At 38.8% G+C, this 23,745-nt stretch overlaps 1 protein-coding gene across 1 annotated transcript; it reads left to right on the forward strand.

Annotated features, from left to right (window-relative positions):
• Positions 1 to 216: 216 nt before the first annotated feature.
• On the forward strand, positions 217 to 23,011 carry si:dkey-33c9.6 (active breakpoint cluster region-related protein). The gene is made up of 23 exons (XM_067452005.1): positions 217 to 357; positions 1,334 to 1,498; positions 1,618 to 1,733; positions 2,075 to 2,179; positions 3,915 to 4,163; positions 6,041 to 6,148; positions 6,631 to 6,685; positions 6,763 to 6,815; positions 7,633 to 7,770; positions 7,949 to 8,064; positions 8,185 to 8,341; positions 9,942 to 10,067; positions 10,591 to 10,666; positions 10,759 to 10,854; positions 11,029 to 11,100; positions 13,639 to 13,736; positions 13,831 to 13,935; positions 15,807 to 15,973; positions 18,125 to 18,264; positions 21,122 to 21,256; positions 21,384 to 21,489; positions 21,651 to 21,771; positions 22,802 to 23,011. Exons 2-23 carry the CDS (start codon positions 1,444 to 1,446, stop codon positions 22,889 to 22,891), a joined length of 2,484 nt encoding a protein of 827 aa, XP_067308106.1. The 5' UTR covers positions 217 to 357; positions 1,334 to 1,443; the 3' UTR covers positions 22,892 to 23,011.
• The last annotated feature ends 734 nt before the right edge of the window (positions 23,012 to 23,745 follow it).

The following is a 23,745-nucleotide window of genomic DNA, read 5'->3' on the forward strand; positions in this document are numbered from 1 at the left end:
ACCTTAGATGGATTGAGGATGAATAAATCGTGTGCTAATTTTCTTTTTTGGTTGTACTATCCCTTTAAGACGCCGGAAAGAATAAAGAAAACATGACACAGCTGCGTTCATTTTTTGCTTCACAAAAAGATTCACTGCCTGCTAATAAATTTGCGTACTATCCATCTAAAATGTAGTATGTGACATTAATATTCAATACTATTTAGTAGTATTGAATAGGGTAAAAATTAGGCTATGCAGAGTGGGATGCAGAGACTGTTTCGAAGCTCTTGAAACGCCATCCGCTGGTGACTTCATGCTCAAAACTCATCAAAAATCCCCGTAGTTTAAAACAAGGATTTTCACAGCTGGGCACAGGTAGTTTTGTTGTGTGGAGATTCTGCCGAATGTAGGACTAGACGAGTTGCTTTTAGTAAAAGTTGTGTCCTAACCTCCGTGAGTCTTTAAATTGACTGTCTGTCTGTATACTGGTTTATGATTAGCTAATTTCTAAAAGTGGCAGATATGTAGATTGTGGTCGTTTCAGTTCTCTATCAGTAGGTGGCAGTGTTGGACAGCGAGTGAATGGCTCACTACATAGGCTACATTATGGCAACAAGAATTATGAAATTGTCTGCCATCGTTTATTTTTATTAGATAATTTATTCATTTTAAAAAGAGTTGTTGTTGTTGCTGCCATTGCATCTGTTAGAAACGGAATCCAATCTATAGGCAACAGTAAGGCTATATATTTATTTGTAAGGCTATTATGTAAAAGTTTGGGATGTTAGATTTTTTTTTAAATAAATAAAAGGCAACTTTTCTTAAACAAGGACTCGTTGAACTGATCAAAAATGACAGTAGCCTACAGACATTTGTAATGTTACAAAAGATATCTATCTCAAATCAGAGCTGTTGAACGTTAATTCTTGTCATCAAATAATCCCGAAAAAAATAGTAGCCTAGTTCATCTGTTTTCAACTTTCACAACAATGAACCTTTCTTGAGCAGCAAATCATCATATCAGAATGATTTCTGAAGGATCATGTGACAGTGAAGACTGAAAGAATGATGCTGAATTTTTTTTACATATATTATAAATATATGAATGTATAGTCTATAATGTTGTTGTATGTTATTTTATAAATTATTATTATTGTTGTGAAATGAATATGGAAGTTTTATTATTTACCCAATGTGCTAATTAGCCCCCCCCCCCCCCCCCCCCCAAAAAAAAGCAAGTGAGCAACCTCTGCTTCTTCCTGTCTTAACTGTCATTGAAAACGTGACTTATTTTCTATTTCAATGAGCATGAGACTTTCCCCGCCTATTTCTTATTGCACTTTCTGAGAAGCAGGAAGAACGTGAGCTTGTTGACCACAAACGACTGCCAGCGAGTGAAAGCGAGATTCACACACCATAGACAGAACTGTAGAGGTGTGTGTCGTGACGGCTCTGCTGCTGATGGAGCTTTATGCGGAGGCATTGAACTATCTGAAGACCTACGGCATCCCGCCGGGTAAGACCGTTTAAAACAAATTCACACTGCCTTAAACTATTTTTCTGGTTTATTTACCTCAGCCTTGAAGCATATACTGTAGGCCTATGTATTATATGTTATGTTATGTTTTCTAACAGAGACCGAAGAGGATGAGATGGTAGATCCTGATTTACTACATGATGTGTTCCCTGAGGAGACGGAGTGGGTTTCTCACAGCCCTCTGCAAACTGAGCCATGCTTGCCATCCACTCCAGTAAGTCTACAAATGATTATATATATATATATATATATATATATATATATATATATATATATATATATATATATATATATATATATATATATATATATATATATATATATATATAATGCATACATACTGTATATGAATATGAACTTCCAAAAAAAAATATCTATCAGTCAGTGAGTTCTAGCCTATATGTGGTCGACCGCATGTTATTGTTGCAGGACTATATCAGAATAGACTTATAATTCCCAAAACAATTCAAATGCCTGATTTATATGCTACCATCTACTTACCTGATCGGTGTTTATTCTCAGTGCTAAATTATTTATCTTTGTGATGTTTTCCAGACAGCTGATAGCCCAGATGACCTGCTTCAGAAGAGGATGGTGGTTCTCAAAGGGGTTTTAATCAGCGAGGAGATCTATCTGACAGAGCTCGAGACGCTGCTCACGGTAATATGCTCAGACTCTCAGTCAGTGGACATTTTTACATGGACAAAATATTCATATATTAGTATACAAACATTGACATTTCCTGGCCTAATAACTTTCTCAGCATAGTGTCTTACTCTTACTTTCCCAGGCTGTGCAGATTGTGAGTTTTGACAAAACCACTGTGGTCGAGCATCAGAGATAAGAGAAAGAAAAAAAACGGTGGATTGCTAGCATATTTTACCAAGCCTGCATGTGAACTACTTCCTTTATTATAAAACAAGCTCGACTGAAATGCCTTTGGTTGCCTAGGTCAACATTTATTGCTTTGTCTTTAAACGCCTCCGGATTATTCCTAGTTTTCCGGTCTATATACAGTTAGGGTTTCTTCTCATGCTCAAGACACCCTTTGGAACTTATTTTTTATGATTCTCTACCAGTTTCACATGCACGTTATTTAAAACGAACATTCATTTCCTGTAGGTCAACTTCTGTTTCTCTTTGTGAAGTATTGCTTCCCTTTCTAGTCAAAACTATAAGTGGCTATCATTAAACTAGAGAGTTTCCAAAAAGCCCAGGATGACATGAAACATAATGTTGAAGTACAGAATGCATGAAAAGTGTCATGTTTTTAACCACTTCCTCACAGGAATGGTGTCAGGAATTCACAAATAGAGTAGTTTAAATGTAATATACTTAAATGTTTTATTCATCAGGACCGTAGGCACCATAGGCATTGAGAAGGACAAGTCCCTCCACTAATTGTAAATGCCCCCCATATTTGATATTTCCTAATGCAGCTCTCTCCATTACGCACAACTCAGTTTGTTTTTAAGATTGCAAACAGCTTAAAAATGTACATTGTACTGCCTATTAATGTCAAAATGATGGCCAATCAGATCAAAGAAGACAAGGCTTAGTGTTCACTGTGAAGATAAGTGTGAATTCCAGCACAACACTTTGTTTTTACTGTGAAAGTGCATGAGATACAAGTAGCTTAACGGTTTAATGATGGATGTGTTTAACGACCCACAGTAACATTCAGTGATGCAAATTACTCAACTTTATAAAATTTATAGTAAATAGTAAATTTTGCTATTTGGAATTGAAAATATGAAATAATTTAACTGATGTCATTCACAACTGAATGTGATGAGACAAGAAAGTGTTTTTTTTTTAACATTTTGAACATATTAGACAAACTAACAAGATTGAATGTGTGCATATTTTTAGAGTTTTAATGGATTACTTCACAACTAAAATCTTATTATTGTGTCTTATTTTTTCCATTAAATCCACTTCAATCCTTGAAATATGTAATTTCTTTAAATATAAACACCCCCAAATCCTTTAATTATGTAATTTATTTCCAAAAATGTGCGCTGTGGGTAATTAATTCACCGTGGGGGGAAAATAATTCAAAATTAAGAGAGTTTTTGCTTACCCCACTGGCAGATTATTTTGCTTATTTTAAGCAAAAACTCTTAATTTTGAGTTATTTTCCCACAAAACAAGACAATAACTTTTGCTTGTCTAGTAAATACTTCTTGTTTTAAGAATTTTTAGATTTTTAGACTAGAAACAAGACCAAAATACGAAGAAAAGCATTTTTGTGCAGTGGTTTTGCTTGGTTTACATCGTTAATACTATAATGAATGTATAAGTGTGTGTAATATTTCAGCCTAAGCAAATTTCAGTTTCCAATCTTTCATTTGTTCTTTGACCTTTGTCCACTTTCTCCCTATAATTTCTACAGCCCATGAAAGCGTTGAGGGCAACTGCAGGTACCTCTCAACCAGTGTTGTCCACTGAGCAGGTCCAGACTGTGTTTTATCAAGTCCCCGAGCTCAGAGATCTGCACAAGGACTTCTACACAAGCCTTCGGACTAGACTACAGCCGGATAAAGTGATGTCGCAGCAAGACCTGGGGAGGAAGGAGGGCCCAGATATGCAACTTTACCAAGAGGAGCATTGTTTATCTGTGGGAGACTTGTTTCTTAAGTTTGTGAGTTGATGTTATTATTATAATAATTTTTTTGCAAACATGTGTTTAGGTTGGTCACATTATAAAACAGATCATATTTTACAACCATTCACAGTTCACGGGTGACATCAGCAGTATTGATAATTGAACATGCTATATTCTATCTTGGCCTAGTTTTTGGTGTAATATGAAACACTTCACTCTTTTGACCCATTTGGTTGTATCATTTCCCACTTAAAAAGTAGGCCTCGTTTCACAAACAGCACTTAGACTAAGCTAGGATTATATCTTCTTAGTAGCTTTTATTATGGTGACAGATATAATTATGTCTTGCAATTATCTTGATTACTTCATTGAATTTTGTTTTGTAGAAAGTCTTTCTTTAAAGTGAATTTTTTTTTAAATGTTTCATCAACTAATTGCCTGTATATTTAAAAAATAAGAAGCAAACCAAAAATTGGGAATGGATTGACTTGCTTAAAGGAACCCATTGGCTTTTTTTTACGGCCTTTGAGTAAGGCTGAAACTATAGTGTCTTTCTATTTTGAGTACATTTCTTGAATATATGTGTTTTTTACAGTAGGCCTATAGATCGTTATATCTGAGGCTGCATCGTCATTACTAGATTAAAGTTACGCCACTGAGGCTAATCATGGAGAGGTCCATGACGCCTAAAAGGTGCTTGTGAACTTGCAAACTCAGCCAAAGTGTGCATCAAGGGCACATAGCAGCCGCAAAGGGGGGCGCTCACGAGCACACTTCTTTAAATGACGAATAGGAAGCGCTACGGTCTTGTTACTTAAAGGAACACTCCACCGTTTTTAGAAATGGGGCTTATTCAACTTCTTTCCTACATATAGATATGTGGGCAAATGCATTTTTGTCTCAGTGCATGCATTGTTTTAGTTTGGTTTGTTTTTGTACGCATTATATAGCAAGCTATGTGTATTTTAAATTAATATCATTTGTATTTATAACCATTAACTTGACAGTTTGGTGAGACCCGATTACATTCAAAATTCACACATATAGAACATACTTTTTTAGCAGTCCCTGAAGTAATTACTTATTTAAAATAAGTAGCCAGCCAGTCTAAAATGTAGACTGAATGACACACTTTAAGCAGAACATCTCAAATGGAGATTGCTGAAATGCAGCTTACTTGTTTATTGTTTTCAGATCATCCGAGCGAGCGAGAGAGAGAGAGAGCTTGCGTGCATATGGTTGCCAGATTGGACATGTTTAGGTAAAACACTGGATATTATACGTGTTTTTTCAAGGAAAAGCTCTGTTTGGGGTATTTAATTACTGAAATCTGGCAACCGCATGCACGCAAGCTCTTTCTTGCGCACGGATGATCTGAAAACACCAATAAGCAAGTAAACTGCATTTTATCAATCTCCATTTGAGATGTTCTGCTTAAAGTGTCATTTAGTCGGCCTGTGTTCTGTCAGGACGGTCAGGACTCACGAGCTGAACTGCTGAACACTGTGAGCTGCTGAAATAAGCCAATCAGAGCAGAGCTCAACATTAATATTCATGACCCTTTCTAATAAGGCGAAAACATGACAATTTATAGGGTTGTAAATGGACCTGTAAAACTGTATCTAGACAATTTTTGCCCTTAAATAAGCCACATACTCTCTGTGTAGTTATCAGAGAACTATTTAACATATTGCTTCAAATCATTTTAGGGCACCTTTAAAAAATAAAAATAAAAAGGTGATACATTTTTTTTTCTTCTAAATTCGGGTACTACGCTGTTAATCTTAACTTTCCTGAAGCAACTCATCGGAAGTCTCGCACATTCGCAGAAAATAGCTTACTTCTGCGTTGCAAAATAAGTTGAATAATTCTGTATTATCTTCTTCATTTCTTTATTGTGGTGTAATTTGCAGGTCAACAAGTTAGGAGTGTATCGGGGCTTCATTGACAACTATGAGAATGCAGTGAAGATCGTGCTGAAGTGTATGCAGTCAGACCAGCGTTTCAGGACACTTGCCGAGGTCTTACATGTTTTCCTTTTTATAATCGCAGACTTCACTATGGCTTATTTTGGGTGAAGAAGCCCCGTAGAGTTAAGATTGGCATGAAATATTTACGATCATATATCTGTGTCATATACCAACTGCTTAGAGCACACTAGCAAACATACAACTATATGAGTAGGCCAAATCTCAGCACAGAACTTGTGTTGTTGCTATATGTCAAGAATTAATTTATAACATACAAATATACAGTATACAAATCAGTCAATTTCTAAAAGGACATTTAAATAGAAGAGAAAATCACAATTGTATAGAAAAAGACTATTTAAAAGCAATTTTATTTTTTCAAAAGCGTGTTTTGATGTGTATGATTAAAGCTATTTCATGTAATAACTTCTGTAAAATATTTCATGGTTAGAACATAATGCATACCATAGAGGGTTAACTTTATTGTCTTTTAAAGGAACTGCACAAATCCCTTTGTCTCTTTTTATCTTTAGAGTATGATGTCCTCCAAAGGGTCAGACAATGTCAAAACGAAGTACACCTTTGAAGGTAAACAGTGTTTTTCTTTATGGTTTTGAATAAATCATTAAATGCTGGGAACATTCAATTATTGTTCTTCTCCACAGCTCTCCTCTATAAGCCGTTAGACAGAGTGATGAAAACCACCCTCGTCTTGCATGTGAGACACCGTTCAGGATCACATCTCTCGTTTATTTAGAAATATTCATTCATGCCTATGGATTTATTAATGGGATAGTTCACCCAAAAATGAAAATATGATGTTTATCTGCTTACCCCCAGTGCATCCAACATGTAGGTGTGTTTGTTTCTTCAGTGAAAGACAAATGAAGATTTTTAACTCCAACCGTTGCTGTGGGCCAGTCATATAATGGATGTGAATGGGTAACAAAAAAAAACATGCTTAGACAACGTGCACAAAGAGCCCTGTGGCTCATGACGACACACTGATATCTTAAGACACAAAACGATCAGTTTGTGTGAGAAATCAAGCCGTATTTATATAATTTTTTACCTCAAATACCACGCTATATCCAACAGCCTAGAGCATGCGTCACTTCCGGTGAGGTCAATAAACACGCTCTGGATATGGGATATACGAGCCAAAGCGTGTTTATTGACCTCACCAGAAGTGAAGCGCGTTCCAGGCTGTTGAATATAGCGTGGTATTTGAGGTAAAAAATTATATAAATACGGCTCGATTTCTCACACAAACTGATCGTTTTGTGTCTTAATATATCAGTGTGATATCTAAAGATAACAGGGCTCTTTGAGCATGAGTTGTAATCAACTCTCATAGAATTCACATGATTATATGACTGGCCCACAGCAACAGTTGGAGTTATAAATCTTCATTTGTGTTCTACTGAAGAAACAAACACACCTACATGTTGGATGCACTGAGGGTAAGCAGATAAACATCGCATTTTCATTTTTGGGTGAACTATCCCCTTAACGTTTTTCTCGATGCTCCTCAGGACCTGTGGAAGCACACGCCCCCCGATCACCCCGACAGCGGCACGCTGCAGGAAGCGCTTCGTCTCACCAGCAGCTTCCTGTCTGGGGTCAATGAAAGGTCGCAGTGCAAACGAGCTGTCATGCTTAGCAGAGGAGAGGTACTCACCTTACACTGCATATGCTTATGCACATTTATTCCTACACTGTCTTATTAATATTTAATTAATAATATAATATTAAATAATATATAAAAATATATATTATAATTATTATATTATATGTTAAATAATATTTAACATTCATCATCATCATACGCACGTGTGTGCATGTCCACAGAGACGTCAACTATTGCGTGATGGGTTTGTGGTAGATATGTGTGAAAGTGGCCCCAACCTGAGACACCTCTTCCTATACGCCGACATGCTGCTGTGTGCTAAACTGACAAATGCAGGGTGAGCCTCCACCAATCATTGCACACTGAAAATATGACATCATCATTTTAATCAATTCTGTAACGTATTAGCATGATATGGATGTGTACTGTATGAGCTTATGTGTATCGTCATATAAAGGAGGCAGGCACAGTACAGATTTTGCTGGTACCTGCCATTGGTCGGCCTGAAGATGCATTGGGCAGCTGAACACCTGCCCCCATCAGACTACCAAATGAAAATCAGCAAAACCAGAGCCAAAATGTACCAGCTCAAACAAGCTCTCCAGCAACACATGGTAAGGCACTTTGCATGTTATTGACTGGGCTTTTCAGTCATTAATCTAAACAAATAAGCAACGTTAAAGGGTTACTTCAGCGATTAGAATATGGCTTTGTTTCAGTAGAAACCCTGGAGTATATTCAAATGATTGTACTGATACTGCTGCATTGGGCTGTGATTATGGGGCGTGTTTCAACCAAACCAGGAAAGACCGCAATTGGACAGACCAACAACCAATCAGAGCAACGAAGCGACACATTGTCAAATGTCAACATAGTTCAACTGAACTGTGTTGCCAAGTCCGCGTTTTTTTTCCAAGGGTTGTTTTCAATGTCCGCGGGTTGAAGCGACTATTATGTGATATAGACCCATGAGTGCGAGTTTTAGCAGGCAACCTTGCCAAAATAACAAACATTTTACCCCCCCAAACACCATTTTTTTCCCCGGAGAACCCCCCGAGAAGCTATTGTTTAGGGCTAGTAGTTGGCGGGTTTTGTTGTAAAAACTTGGCAACCCTGTCTGCACGCGCGCTGGAATAAACGATCTTTGCCGGTGTTGTAAAAAAATAAAAGAATTTAATGATACACAGAGTACTTACCCAACATGATCATCATTTCAGAGAGAAATAGTGAAATTGAATGCATAGAAAGAAGCTCTCCATTTAAGATATGAACAAATATAATCCAAGCCCCTTTGGTGACGCGCATGATTACGTTTCTGTTTATCATCTGTCCGTCATCGTCTAAAACCCGCCATAATGATTTTATTGGTCCGAACTGTTTCTGTTCAGGGATAATTACTCCTCTATGGAGCGAGGCCAGACCGAACTGCCCGACCTAAAAAAATTGTGGCCGGGGCTAAGTTCGGCTGGCATCCAGGCTATTGAATTTATGCATCAACTCACTCTCGCATCAGTTGTGGTAAACGGAAGCTCAAGCATGTTTGCTTGATGTGCGAGAACCAATGAGATTCATTCTCGTGTTACGCATCATGTTTGAGCTTCAGCAAGAACCAATGAGATTCATTCTCGTGTTACGCATCATGTTTGAGCTTCAGCAAGAACCAATGAGATTCATTCTCGTGTTACGCATCATATTTGAGCTTCAGCAAGAACCAATGAGATTCATTCTCATGTTACGCATCACGTTTGAGCTTCAGCAAGAACCAATGAGATTCATTCTCGTGTTACGCATCATGTTTGAGCTTCAGCAAGAACCAATGAGATTCATTCTCGTGTTACGCATCATATTTGAGCTTCAGCAAGAACCAATGAGATTCATTCTCGTGTTACGCATCATATTTGAGCTTCAGCAAGAACCAATGAAATTCATTCTCATGTTACGTGGATTAGCACACTTTATGATCTTTATGATCTCTTTATTAAATGTTTGAAGCGTTAAATTGGTAGTTGCGTAGCTGTCAATGGAGGGACCGAAAGCTTTCAGATTTCATAAAAATAGATCTTCAGTTGTGTTCTGGAGATGAATGAAAGTCTTACGGGTTTGAAATGAACTATCCCTTTAAGAGCGTTAATGCGTCAGGGTGTAACTATAAAAATGGAACAGCAGAAGTGAAGTTCCCTTTTAGCTAGCTTTATAATTGTATGTTTGTTACAGAAAGGAGGCAAGGGGTCAGTTTCTCGTGCCGTTGATCGCTTGAGGAGGAAGTTTGAAGAGTGTGAGATCTGGCTCTTAACAAACACACCATCTTTTACTTTAGACCTACACAGCACCAGTGGAAAGGTAAAACCACAACGTCACACATAACAATGAGAGCATATCCTCTCTTTCTAAGACAGACTTCAAGGTTTTACATACTGTTCCAAAACAGTTGAATAGATACAGAGAATAAAGGTTTAAAACAAATGAGTTGGAAAGAACTTAAAGGCTTGCCAAGTAAAAACAAATAAATAAAAGAGGAAGACACATTGAAAGGAACCAGAGTTTGGGAACAAAGACCTAATTATGACTAGATTAAAAGCTCTTTCACATTAAACATGAATAATGCAAGATTAAGAAGTGCTATTTAACATTTTGAATGCAAAGAAGTGGAATTAAAATGAATGGAATTAAAAATGCATATAATTGTCATAGAAAACATTTATTTATTTATTTATTTAAGTACACAGTTTTTTTAACACGTTGAGGTCTGAGGCTTTGTGAATAGACGGACAGGCAGATGACTCTAAATAATATGTTGTTCAGGAAGCCTTTCAACTACAAGTCTTTCCTGTTAGTGGTCAGTAAAGCTTTTTTTCTTCCACAGAGTCACACTATCCGACTGTTTTCTTTGTTTGACCTGAATGAGTGGAAAGAAGCCATTGAGAAACAGAGTGGAAACTGTGAGTGCATCTTTCTAACTGTATAGTTTGTCCTGATGATTGATTTTCTGATCATAACCCCATGCACATGTGTGTATGTATGTGTTTCACAGGTATAGAGACGGTTCCTCCAGACCTGCTCTCTGTCACTGGTTCCTGTATCAAACTCAGAATGACTCAACAACCGCCCCTTCACTGCGTTCAATCCAGTAAAGACCCTCTGTATTATTCTTTCTAACTTTTACTCAGGAAATATTGCTCTCACTATCTTATCAATCACACTTGTTCACAAAAAACTCTCACAGAAACTCTCTCTCTCTCTCTCTCTCTCTCTCTCTCTCTCTCTCTCTCTCTCTCTCTCTCTCTCTCTCTCTCTCTCGCAGATGAGAGTAAACACATATGTGGGAGCTTATATGTGATGGTTCAATCTGCGTGTGGTCTGCAACACCCGAGCAGTAAGTGACAAAACACACGTTGTCTTTAGATGAACGGGAGTTTCCATGCTACACATCAAACCCACAAGCTCGTCACATACATTCTGCTTTAAATTTAAAGCATATATTACTTTCATAAAACACTGTTTTCGAAGGAATGCACTACAAAAAAAACAGTGTGCCTTAATTAATCTCTCAAATAAAATTAATAGTTAAAAAAAACACATTTCACCTATCAATATACAGGTACTACATATTAGTTTAAAGGTACAGTAAGCAATTTCTATTGAAAATGGTTCTGACCTAGCAGAACAACACACTTGTAGACAATCAGCAGTAAGGGGCATGTCCACTCATGATGGGGAGAGAGAGTGAACCAATCAGCAGTAGGGGGCGTGTCCACTCGTGATGGGGGAGAAGAGAGTGAGCCAATCAGCAGTAGGGGGCGTGTCCACTCATGATGAGGAGAGAGAGTGAACCAATCAGCAGTAGGGGGCGTGTCCACTCGTGATGGGGGAGAAGAGAGTGAGCCAATCAGCAGTAGGGGGCGTGTCCACTCATGATGAGGAGAGAGAGTGAACCAATCAGCAGTAGGGGGCGTGTCCACTCGTGATGGGGGAGGAGAGTGAGCCAATCAGCAGTAGGGGGCGTGTCCACTCATGATGGGGAGAGAGAGTGAACCAATCAGCAGTAGGGGGCGTGTCCACTCGTGATGGGGGAGAAGAGAGTGAGCCAATTAGCAGTAGGGGGGCGTGTCCCCTCATGATGGGGAGAAGAGAGTGAGCCAATCAGCAATAGGGGGCGTGTCCCCTCATTATGGGGAGAGAGAGAGAGCCAATTAGCAGTAGGGGACGTGTCCACTCATGACGGAGAAGAGAGTGAGCCAATCAGCAATAGGGGGCATGTCCACTCATGATGGGGAGAGAGAGTGAGCCAATCAGCAGTAGGGGGCGTGTCCACTCATGACGGAGAAGAGAGTGAGCCAATCAGCAGTAAGGGGCATGTCCACTCATGATGGGGAGAGAGAGTGAACCAATCAGCAGTAGGGGGCGTGTCCACTCGTGATGGGGGAGAAGAGAGTGAGCCAATTAGCAGTAGGGGGGCGTGTCCCCTCATGATGGGGAGAAGAGAGTGAGCCAATCAGCAGTAGAGGGCGTGTCCACTCATGATGGGGAGAAGAGAGTGAGCCAATCAGCAGTAGGGGGCGTGTCCACTCATGATGGGGAGAAGAGAGTGAGCCAATCAGCAGTAGGGGGCGTGTCCACTCATGATGGGGAGAGAGAGTGAGCCAATCAGCAGTAGGCGGCGTGTCCACTCGTGATGGGAGAGAAGAGAGTGAGCCAATGAGCAGTAGGGGGCGTGTCCCCTCATGATGGTGAGAAGAGAGTGAGCCAATCAGCTGTAGGGGGAGTGTCCACTCGTGATGGGGGAGAAGAGAGTGAGCCAATTAGCAGTAGGGGGCGTGTCCCCTCATGATGGGGAGTAGAGAGTGAGCCAATCAGCAGTAGGGGGAGTGTCCACTCGTAATGGGGGAGAAGAGAGTGAGCCAATCAGCAGTAGGGGGCGTGTCCACTCATGATGGGGAGAGAGAGTGAGCCAATCAGCAGTAGGGGGCGTGTCCACTCATGATGGGGAGAGAGAGTGAGTCAATCAGCAGTAGGGGGCGTGTCCACTCATGATGGGGAGAGAGAGTGAGCCAATCAGCAGTAGGGGGCGTGTCCAATCTTTATGGATGATGAGCATTATTTTGCTTCGCTTCTGATTAAGAGACATCCACTCTTTCACTGCGTGTTCATGCATTTTGGGGGCGAAGCAATGAAGTGAAGAGGGTGTGTAAAAATAGTCTTTTCTATACAATTGTGATTTTGTCTTCTATTTAAATGTCCTTTTAGAAATTGACTGATTTGTATACTGTATATTTGTATATTATAAATTAATTCTTGACATATAGCAACAACACAAGTTCTGTGCTGAGATTTGGCCTACTCATATAGTTGTATGTTTGCTAGTCTGCTCTAAGCAGTTGGTATATGTCACAGATATATGATCGTAAATATTTCATGCCAATCTTAACTCTACGGGGCTTCTTCACCCAAAATAAGCAATAGTGAAGTCTGCGATTATAAAAAGGAAAACATGTAAGACCTCGGCAAGTGTCCTGAAACGCTGGTCCGACTGCATACACTTCAGCACGATCTTCACTGCATTCTCATAGTTGTCAATGAAGCCCCGATACACTCCTAACTTGTTGACCTGCAAATTACACCACAATAAAGAAATGAAAAAGATAATACAGAATTATTCAACTTATTTTGCAACGCAGAAGTAAGATATTTTCTGCGAATGTGCGAGACTTCCGATGAGTTGCTATAGGAAAGTTAAGCAGCGTAGTACCCGAATTTACCATGTACCGGTGTGTTTGTTTGGGCTGATTTCAAATATCTGCAGAAGGTTTCTCAGAAATCGTTTGACACACCTTTAATTAAAATACTATGCAATGTATGCATTGAACACTGTTTTCCAATAAGCCTCTTGTCTTTATTTCACTTGAACTTTCAGGTGCGTATGTGTGTGTGGAGGTAGACGGCTTTGAGTTTTACGACCGACGAAAGCAAACCTGCCTTTCAGCCTTCTGTGTTACACCACAATGGGATGAAGTGAGTGGTGGGAAGCCATTATGAATTTGTAGAAATCAGATAATACAATCTGTGATTTGTACTAATGTATAATTTGATGTGTTATGGTGTATAGGAGCTTGTATTTCAAGTGGATGGAGCTCAGCAGCTGTTCCTGGTATTTGTGTCTCAGCATGAGAATGACACACAGGATGACATTGTGGGCAGGACGGTATTAAATGTGAGTTCACACGTACACCACTTTTATGGGGTCAGTAAGATGTTCTTTTTTTAAGAAATTAATACCTTTATTTAGCAAGCAGGCAGAAGTCTAAAGTGACAGTAAAGTAATTTAAAATGTTAGAAAAATGTAATTACAAATAAATGCTGTTCCAACATTGAGAATAATCAGAAATGTTCTGAAGGATCATGTGACACTGAAAACTGGAGTAATGATGCTGAAAATTCAGCTGAATGTACAATAAAACTGAACAGTGATCAGTGGCTGTCACGCTCCAAAAAAGACAAGAACATGTGTTCCCTATTCAAAGTAATCCGAAGCCATGTGATGCTCAACAATATGGTGTCAAAATTTGCGTTTTTGGGTCCAATATGCATAATACTAAATATGGTCTAAAACCGAATCATTGAGACTCACTCAGTGGCGTAGCGTCTGGGCATGCAGGGTATGCACGTGCAAATGGGCCCGGGCCAATAGGAGGCCCGCACGGCCGCCCATGGGGAACCTTTAAAACGAGAAAAATTCATTTTTAATATTTGGCCACAGTAAATATGTGTATGTATGCATGTCATGTGTAGTAATTTCTTGTTTCTCCGTAATTTTTTGTCTGCATTTATTAGGGGTATTTACCTTTTCTTTAACCAATGGCCGAGAAGGCGCTGTGCGCCCTGCAATTTCTCCTTTATGACAGTGCTAACAACTCAATACTCCGTCATTTTTAGCCATACATATAAGTTCAAGACATAATTATAAACTACAAACTGTCTACTTTTATCTGTATACACTCACAACAAAGGCTGTGGATTCTGAGATTATTTTTGCATCCACTCCAAAAGCGGTCTTATTTAAAAAAAAACAAAAAACAAAAATTGTTTATTACGCAGTTTTTCATTTAAAAAACGCATTTCTAAAATCAGTTCATATTTCCAACAAATTAAATTCTGAACCAAAATGATGAAATTGTAAAAAAAAAACATTGGTTTACCACCATGGAAAATTAAAACATTTCGCTCTTCTCTCCTATAGGCTACGCAGTGACTACAACCCGACAGGGAATGGTACCCTAATTAACTAAATGTTCTAAATAAATATGCACATAGCCTAATAATAATAATAATAAACAAATACAACTCATAATAAATAAACTCAAATACTCTATAACTATAGACACACTACAATACCATACATTTCGGAGTTGGCTATTTTAAGTTATGCTGCTTTTGGCCTGAGGAAAAAAATCCAAATTCAGTCTTCATCGTCAGACTAAAAATGCAGTCAACCAAAAAGATAAAGTTATTTGGCTCAATTTATAGCCTACTGTCTGTTGTATTCAATCGTGATTACTGCTCTACAGTGCAGAGGTGTTATTCCAAACACGTTTTCGCTCATGTGAATGCTGAGTCAAAAAAAGCCGAAAACACTATAGCTTAAAAAATAGTTTAGCATCGAAACTCGAATATAGAAATTAGTCTAGGCTATATAAATGATCTAATGTGGAGAAAGACATATTTTGTACACGTCACTATACAACAAATGTCCTTATTGGGAGAAAATATAGATATGTCGTTTTAATGACTTAACATCTCGTTATTACAGCATTGAGTGGAAAAAAATGTGGCAGCAATGCGTCACCGTATGTTTTAATGCTATTGTTTGGTATGGTATTTTCTTGATACACTGAACGTCTATAAGATCTCTTCGATGTACTTGGGCCCGGACTGACTTGCTACGCCACTGGACTCACTGATGGTTTTATCATCATCCATCATAAGCTTTAGGTTAAACTACACAAATGTATACAGTTTTGGTTCAGTCTGTCCATTTATGTGTTGATGTAATGTATAAAGGAACTGTATATGTGTGCTTTACAGCTGGACCCTGATAACATGTTTAAGAAGTGGAAGAAAGTCTCTTGTTCATTGGGTCAAGTTGACGTAACCTTGTCCATCAAGTACGTGCCCCACCCTCTCGAGCCCCCTAGCACCGCCCCTCTCGTACAGGAACCGGTGTTCTGCGTGCCGATTGGACAAGTGGCAATGTGAGTTTACAATCCAAATCATTATGACAGATCACAACTTACTAATACTGCAAAGAAGCTGCCATAATGCTGTATTTATTTGAGTATTATTATTTGAACACTTTAGGTGCTGTATGTAATTTTTTTTTTACTGTACTAAAGCATAGAAATACCATAATATGTTTACATTTACATTTATGCATTTAGCAGATGCTTTTATCCAAAGTGACTTACAACTCAGGAGTACAGGAAGCGATCTGTCAAGAAGAGGCAGATAAACGCAAAAAGGGCCCTAAATACCAAGATTTGTATACTACTCAGAGTAGCAAAAACCAGAAAAAGGGAAGAAGAAAAGAGAAATAGAGGAGGGAGAGTTTTTTTGTTTTGTTGTTGTTGTTTTTATGATAAGATTAAGTGCTCATGGACTTGTCTTTTGAATGAGCGAGTGATTCTGTCGTGCGTATGGAGGACGGACTCCACCAACCAGGAACAGTGAAAGAAAAAGTTCTGGAGAGGGATTTCATGCCTCTCTGTAATGGTACCACAAGCCTTCTCATTAGCTGAGCGAAGGCTTCTGGTGGGGGTGTAGACTCGTAGGAGTGAGTCGAAGTATGCGGGTGCTGAGCTTGTGGAAGATCCATAAGCAAGAGTCAGAGCTTTGAATTTGATCCGGGCAGCGAGTGGTAGCCAATGCAGAGAGATGAATAGTGGTGTGACATGAGACATTTTGGGCTCATTGAATACAATACAGTTTGATTGCACAAAATGGAAGTCCCGCCAGAAGCGCATTGCAATAGTGAAGTCTAGAAATGACCAGGGCTTGGACAAGAAGCTGTGTTGCATGCTCCGTAAGGAACGGTCTGATTTTCCTGATGTTGTGCAATGCAAACCTGCATGACCGAGCTGTCTTTGAGATGTGGTCTTTGAAGGACAGCTGGTCATCAAAGATTACTCCAAGATTTCTGACCGACCCTGAAGGGGTAATCAAAGATGAACCTAGCTGGATGGTGAAATCGTGTTGTATGGTCGGATTAGCAGGGGAAAAAAGCAGCTCAGTCTTTGCTAGATTGAGTTGCAGGTGATGTTTTTTCATCCATGCCGAGATGTCCGCCAGACAGCTTGAGATTCGTGCAGCTACTGTGGGATCATCTGGTTGAAATGAGAGGTAGAGCTGTGTGTCATCAGCATAGCAATGATATGAGAGGCCATGTGCCTGAATGATGGGTCCCAGTGATGTAGTGTAAATGGAGAAGAGCAGAGGTCCAAGCACTGAGCCCTGAGGAACCCATATTTGCAGAGATTTAGGAAAGATACTAAGTTCACATACAAAAAACAGCCAGTTATTCTACATTAAAATGTATGTTCTGTGTTGGACTGTTTTTGTTTTGGTCTGTGTCACCAAGGCTGCGTTTATCTGAATTAAAAAAAAAAACTGTAAAAACATTAATATTCTAAAAATAATATTACAATTTCAAATAACTGTTTTCTATTTTAATATATTTTATAATGTAATGTATTTCTCTGATGGCAAAACTGAATTTTCAGCAGCAATTACTTCAGCAACATAATTTGTGTATATATTTTTTTAGGATTCTTTGATTACATTACTCTCACTTTTGATCAAATAAAATTATTAATTTCTTTTGATAACAAAAAAATCTCAGTGTTCCTAAAATGTTGAATGGTAGTGTTTGTAGATATAGTTTCTCACACTTTCTGGTTATGAAACATTGCAATGTGATTTTTTTTTTTTTTAATTTAGGATTCTTTGATTATCTTACTCTTACTTTTGATCAAATAAAATTATTAATTTATTTTAATAATAAAAGAAAATCTCACTGTTCCTAAAATGTTGAATGGTAGTGTATATACACTTTCTGGTTATGAAACGGTGTAATGGGATTAATTTTAACTATTATTTTGTTTTTCAATTTAATGATATTCAAACAATTTCAAAGTGATTTTATGGTCAAATAATCTGTTAATTAGGAGGAAGACGTACGTTATGATTCTAATAAGCTTCCTTCCTTCGTCATGAGGTTTTCATGTGCGCGTTTGTATTCTGCTTTTTAAGACATGTAGCTATAGAGCTGTTTTGTCATCAAAAAAAGGAAGAGGAAAATGAAAACACAGTAAGAGGGCTTAATTGTGTCTGTCTTTGTGTGTTTACAGGCAAGAGAGTGTGCTGGTTCCTCACATTGTCCGTTCCTGTGCGGAGGAGGTCGAGAGGCGAGGCCTAGAGGAAGAGGGCATCTACAGAATCTCAGGAGCAACTCGCGAGATTCAAGCACTTAAACATGCATTCAACACTAGTGAGTGTGTGTGTGTGTGTGTGTGTGTGTGTGTGTGTGTGTGTGTGTGTGTGTGTGTGTGTGTGTGTGTGTGTGTGTGTGTGTGTGTGTGTGTGTGTGTGTGTGTGTGTGTGTGTGTGTGTGTGTGTGTGTGTGTGTGTGTTTGTGTGTGTGTGTGTGTGGGGGGGCTGGTAATCCCTACGTTATGGGGACAAAATGGCCCCACAAAGATGGCAATATCCGAAATCCTTGTCCTTGTGGGGACATTTTTTGGTCCCCATGAGGCAAACATCTTATAAATCACACAGAAGGAGTTTGTTTGAGAAAGTAAAAATGCAGAATGTTTCCTGTGATGGGTAGGTTTAGGGGCAGGGGCAGTGTAAGGGGATAGAAAATACGGTTTGTACAGTATAAAAACCATTACGCCTATGGAAAGTCCACATAAAACATGGAAACATTACGTGTGTGTGTGTGTGTGTGTGTGTGTGTGTGTGTGTGTGTGTGTGTGTGTGTGTGTGTGTGTGTGTGTGTGTGTGTGTGTGTGCGCGCATGTTAGGAGTTGAGCTGAGACTCGAACGTGGGTTGGGGCATATGACACAGCGCTGCACACAAGGCTATTGCTCCTACTTAACACCTTATCAGTTTATCAGTTCTTTTGTCTTTGGTGGTTATATTTCAAACAGATTTCTGCTCATTCTAAATCAGATACAGATAAAGTTGCACAGCAAAGATAAGATTTACATGAATGCATTAGTGAAAGAGCAGTTGTGTGTGAATGAATTCTACCTGGTAGCTTCTTTCTTCTAATAGTGAAGCTTTGGGTTTTAGTTACTAAGAAATATATGCCAGAACTTTTCAGTTTCACTGTTCAGAACAGTTTTAATACATTTCTGTGCTACTGAAGGTTTCTATATGTACGCGATCTGTGTGTGATCTGCGTGCTACTGTCTGTAGGTGTGTGTTACAATGCAGCAGGGCATTAGTTTAGATTGGCGATTTACTAAAATTTACAATAAGCTGTTTAAACCGTGCATTCACTGATGTGCATGTTTTGAGCATCCACATGGTATAATCCATCTTGTGACGTGCTCTCGGAGTATGCATTTATATTTGTCATTTTTACTGTTGGAAACTGAGCGTAAAAGAGGACTACAAAGATTTCTTATCCCGTTGCGCCCTCTATAGGCCATGATCAGCGACTAGTCGATGTCTAGCTTCAGCAGCAGATGTCATACCGATGGCTGAACGTCTGATGCAGATGGCATACTTTTCTGGAAACACTTCAGGAGTTTAGGAAGTCATCATCTGATTGGTTGAATTCTACAGGATGTCCACTAGATGTGTGTGCTGCGTTCGTTAATGGTCCTCCTGAAAACACACGTTGTGACGCCAAACTCCCTCGTGGAAGAAGAACACCATCGTGTTTACAACTGTGACAATGAGCGCTCCCATTTTTCATGAGCTATACTCAAAGATCTAAGATTTTTTCTACACAAAAGGCCTATTTCTCTCAAGTATTGTTCACAAATCTGTCTAAATCTGTGTTAGTGAGCACTTCTCCTTTGTCGAAATAATCCATCCACCTCACAGGTCTGGCATGTCAAGATGCTGATTAGACAGTATGATTATTGCACAGGTGTGCCTTAGTCTAAACACAATAAAAGGCCACTCTAAAATGTGCAGTTTTACTGTATGGTGTTGACCACCATTTGCCTCATGCAGTGCAACACATCTTCGCATAGAGTTGATCAGGTTGTTTATTGTGGCCTGTGAAATGTAGGTGCACTCTTCTTCATGAACAAAAGTGTTGCGTTTATAATTTTGTTCAGTGTAGATGAACGGTCTGTTATTTCAGGTAGATTGGCTTTACATTTTCCCACCCCTAAACATGATGCGTACAAAACAAACAGTGATTGATTGTGTTACATGTCAGTCAAACGGTCTTTGGCCAATGAAAGCTGTCTTCTACCATCAGTCAGAAGGTCTGACTGTGAGACAAATCAACGTCAAGCTTAAAGCATCATGGCAGAGCAGTAGTGTATAATGACACAGGTATTACAAGGAGAGGGTGAAATATGAGGACATTTCCCATGTCCCCACTTTTCAAAATGATTATAAATAATACAGGATGAGTTTTTTTTTTTTAGAAAGTAAAAATGCAGAATGTTTCCTGTGATGGGTAGGTCTAGGGGCAGGGGCAGTGTGTGTGTGTGTGTGTGTGTGTGTGTGTGTGTGTGTGTGTGTGTGTGTGTGTGTGTGTGTGTGTGTGTGTGTGTGTGTGTGTGTGTTTGTGTGTGTGTGTGTGTGTGTGTGTGTGTGAGCCTGTTTATGTGGTTTATGAGGACACAAATTTGTATAACTACATGGGTATTACACTGGTATTACACTATAAATGTGGTTTATGAGGACATATCAAATGTCCTCATAATTCAAATGGCCTTAAAAACATACTAAATGATGTTTTTTTGAGAAAGTAAAAATGCAGAATGTTTCCTGTGATGGGTAGGTTTAGGGGCAGGGGCAGTGTAAGGGGATAGAAAATACGGTTTGTACAGTATAAAATACATTACGCCTATGGAGAGTCCCTGTAAACCACATAGACCAACATGTGTGTGTGTGTGTGTGTGTGTGTGTGTGTGTGTGTGTGTGTGTGTGTGTGTGTGTGTGTGTGTGTGTGTGTGTGTGTGTGTGTGTGTGTGTGTGTGTGTGTTGGGTAGGTTTAGGGGCAGTGTAGGTGGATTGAAAATATGGTTTGTACGGTATAAAAAACATTACGCCTATGGAATGTCCCCACATTTTACCAAAAAAAACGTGTGTGTGAGAGAAACATTTTCACAGTACTTATCTCTAAAGTGTGTATCTCTCTCTGTCTCTGTAGATTACCGTGAGGCTGTGAGTAAACTGAGGAGTGTAGATGTGAATGCCGTATCAGGCGCTCTGAAACTGTACTTTAGAGAACTTCCTTTACCACTCATTCCCTCTGAGCAATTCAAGGAGCTCACGGATGCACTGGGTAAGTGAGAACAGTATTGATGATGATGATGATGATGATGATGAAGCAATTGTAATTGCTCTCTCTCTATCTCTCTCTCTCTCTCTCTCTCTCTCTCTCTCTCTCTCTCTCTCTCTCTCTCTCTCAGACATTGCCGATCCATATCTCAGGGCCGACAGCATGCTGACTCTGTTGCAGGCTCTACCAGATGTTAACCGCAACACTCTTCTCTTCCTCTTACATCACCTGAGACGGTACATAACATCCTTTGAACTCGTGACTGTCAAAACACTGATTTATTTTCACCCCAGACCGACCTGAGATCACACTCTTTCCAGTGATCGATCATGGATGTAAATAAGAAAAAGATGTTTCTCTGATGATTTTCTTTCTTGTCCTCTCATGTGTCCTTCAGTGTTGCAGAGAGGAAGGAGAAGAATAAAATGTCTCTGAGTAATTTGGCCACAGTGTTTGGACCCAGCCTCTTGCGCCCCCCAGTGGCTCGTGTCGACATATCTCAAGAAGTGGAGGTTCAGGTGAGCTATTACTGCTTCTGCATTACAAAAGAAATGTTTGATGTGCCCAGTGTAGTATTGCGGTATGATAAGTGAGATCATTTCTTTGAAGCCTGACCATTGACGCACACACATCCATTTTTTTTATTCTTTCTGATCGTCTGGGGTTTCTTTTAGAAGAAGTGAAACAGCTCATTTCTACAATCAGTGGATACTAGAGTATCGTCCCTACAATCCTGTGGATTTGTGAAACGGGGAAAGGGAAGGCCCCTTTCTGTGTTTAAAAAAAAAAAACTAGTTACATTTTCACTTGTTGTTTACACAATTTTTAGGGTTAATGGCCTATTTATATTAATAAGTATTAATAAGCAAACGATTATAGTTACATTAAAATCTTAGAAAGTTAATGAATTTCTAATCTTCTTTATAATAATCTTTTTGTACAATAATACAGTAAAATTGACAAAATTTAATTCTAACTTTTTTGCCTGCACGATTTAGGGGAAAAATATCAAATTGCAATTTTTCTGATGAAGAAAATAAATCATTACATATCAATATTATAATAATAATTATGATTATTATTGTCACTAAATCAAATATGAATCTAAATAAGTAAAAAGGATACATTATTTCCGTTTTTTTTAATGTAAAATTACAATACAAATATTTATAGCTTAATTTCTTTATTTTCAAACATTTCAAACATCAAGCTTTTATTTTGCTGGAAAACCACAGGGAGCCCTTAAAGCTTCTCTTTTGTTGACCACATCCAGTTTGTAAGCACTTCTCATTACATTCACTCCAAAACATGCAGTTCATATATCATAAATAATAATTAAATCGTACACATCCTGATTTGAAGACTACACTAAAGCCATATCCTCATTTTGTTACCCCTGCGTCCCTTCTCATAACTGTTTTTCGGATATTTAAGGAAGAGAATTTGATAGGCGGGCATTGATAGGGTAATGAGCCAACTCTAGCCCTGCGTCCTCTTGCATGATTTTTCACATCTACACATTGTGTGTTTTTGTTTTTCTGGTCACAGGTTCAGGTGATTTTTCTCTATCTGCAGTGTCCGAACCTCCCAGAAGCTCTTCTCACAAAACATCTGGACATTGATGAGCTAGAGACATGAGACTCATGTCTGTCTGCATATCAATTGGTCATCTGTATATTTGTAGAAAAAAAAGCTTGCTTTATTTTACAGATGTTTAATATTTTATTTTAAGCTTTTTAATGTCATTAAAAAAATGACATGACCACAAGTTGACCTTGTTTTAATGTTTCAGTACTAAAGTGCGGTCACATTTTCCATTGATCTGCAAAATTTCACTGGCAAAATCCAGGCATTGCTAGCCTCAAAATCTAGACGCACCCTAGTGGCAGCAAATCTAATCTGCCCACGAGTGTCTTCTTGCAACTCTTAATACGCCGGCTTCACACTGCACGCGTAAGCAGGGCGTAGGCAGCGCCGAAGCAGCGCGTGCGTAAAGCAGTAGCAGCGCGCGCACTTTTTCCTTTCACACAGGCAGCGTTTGCCGCGCAGTTGTCACGCGCAGTTATGTACAGAGTAGCCTACTCTATAATGGATACGTTTGCATTTCTCTTTAATGTATTTGAAATGGAAATAAAGCAAAGATTTATCATGAAGCTAATTTTATTTTTAAAAATCGTTTCACTTGTTTCTGATGTTTTTTTTTAAAATTTCGTTTAGCGCAAGTTTTTGATATAAGAAAGGCCATCGCACTATATGTCCATGAAAAGCACACTGCTAAAAAGAGAAACTTCAGGAAATTGTCTTGAAATATTGGATTACCCATCATAAACCTATTAAAGATAATTCATAAATGACTGTAATAACTAAGAGGAAACTTCTTAATGATATATTGTAGGCTAAATGAGCAAATTATCTAAAAACGTTTTTTTAAAAATTACAAAATAACGCACATCATAGTCTAGGTACATGTCTATACTGTATGTGTGCTATAT

Source organism: Pseudorasbora parva, chromosome 1 (assembly GCF_024679245.1).
Source record: "Pseudorasbora parva isolate DD20220531a chromosome 1, ASM2467924v1, whole genome shotgun sequence".
NCBI lineage: Eukaryota > Metazoa > Chordata > Actinopteri > Cypriniformes > Gobionidae > Pseudorasbora > Pseudorasbora parva.

Coding starts and splice junctions, on each gene's coding strand:
- si:dkey-33c9.6 (XM_067452005.1), top strand. CDS start 1,444: ATGGAGCTTTATGCGGAGGCATTGAACTATCTGAAGACCTACGGCATC. Junction 2,180..3,914: donor AGCTCGAGACGCTGCTCACG/GTAATATGCTCA, acceptor TAATTTCTACAG/CCCATGAAAGCGTTGAGGGC. Junction 13,737..13,830: donor TTACACCACAATGGGATGAA/GTGAGTGGTGGG, acceptor TATGGTGTATAG/GAGCTTGTATTTCAAGTGGA.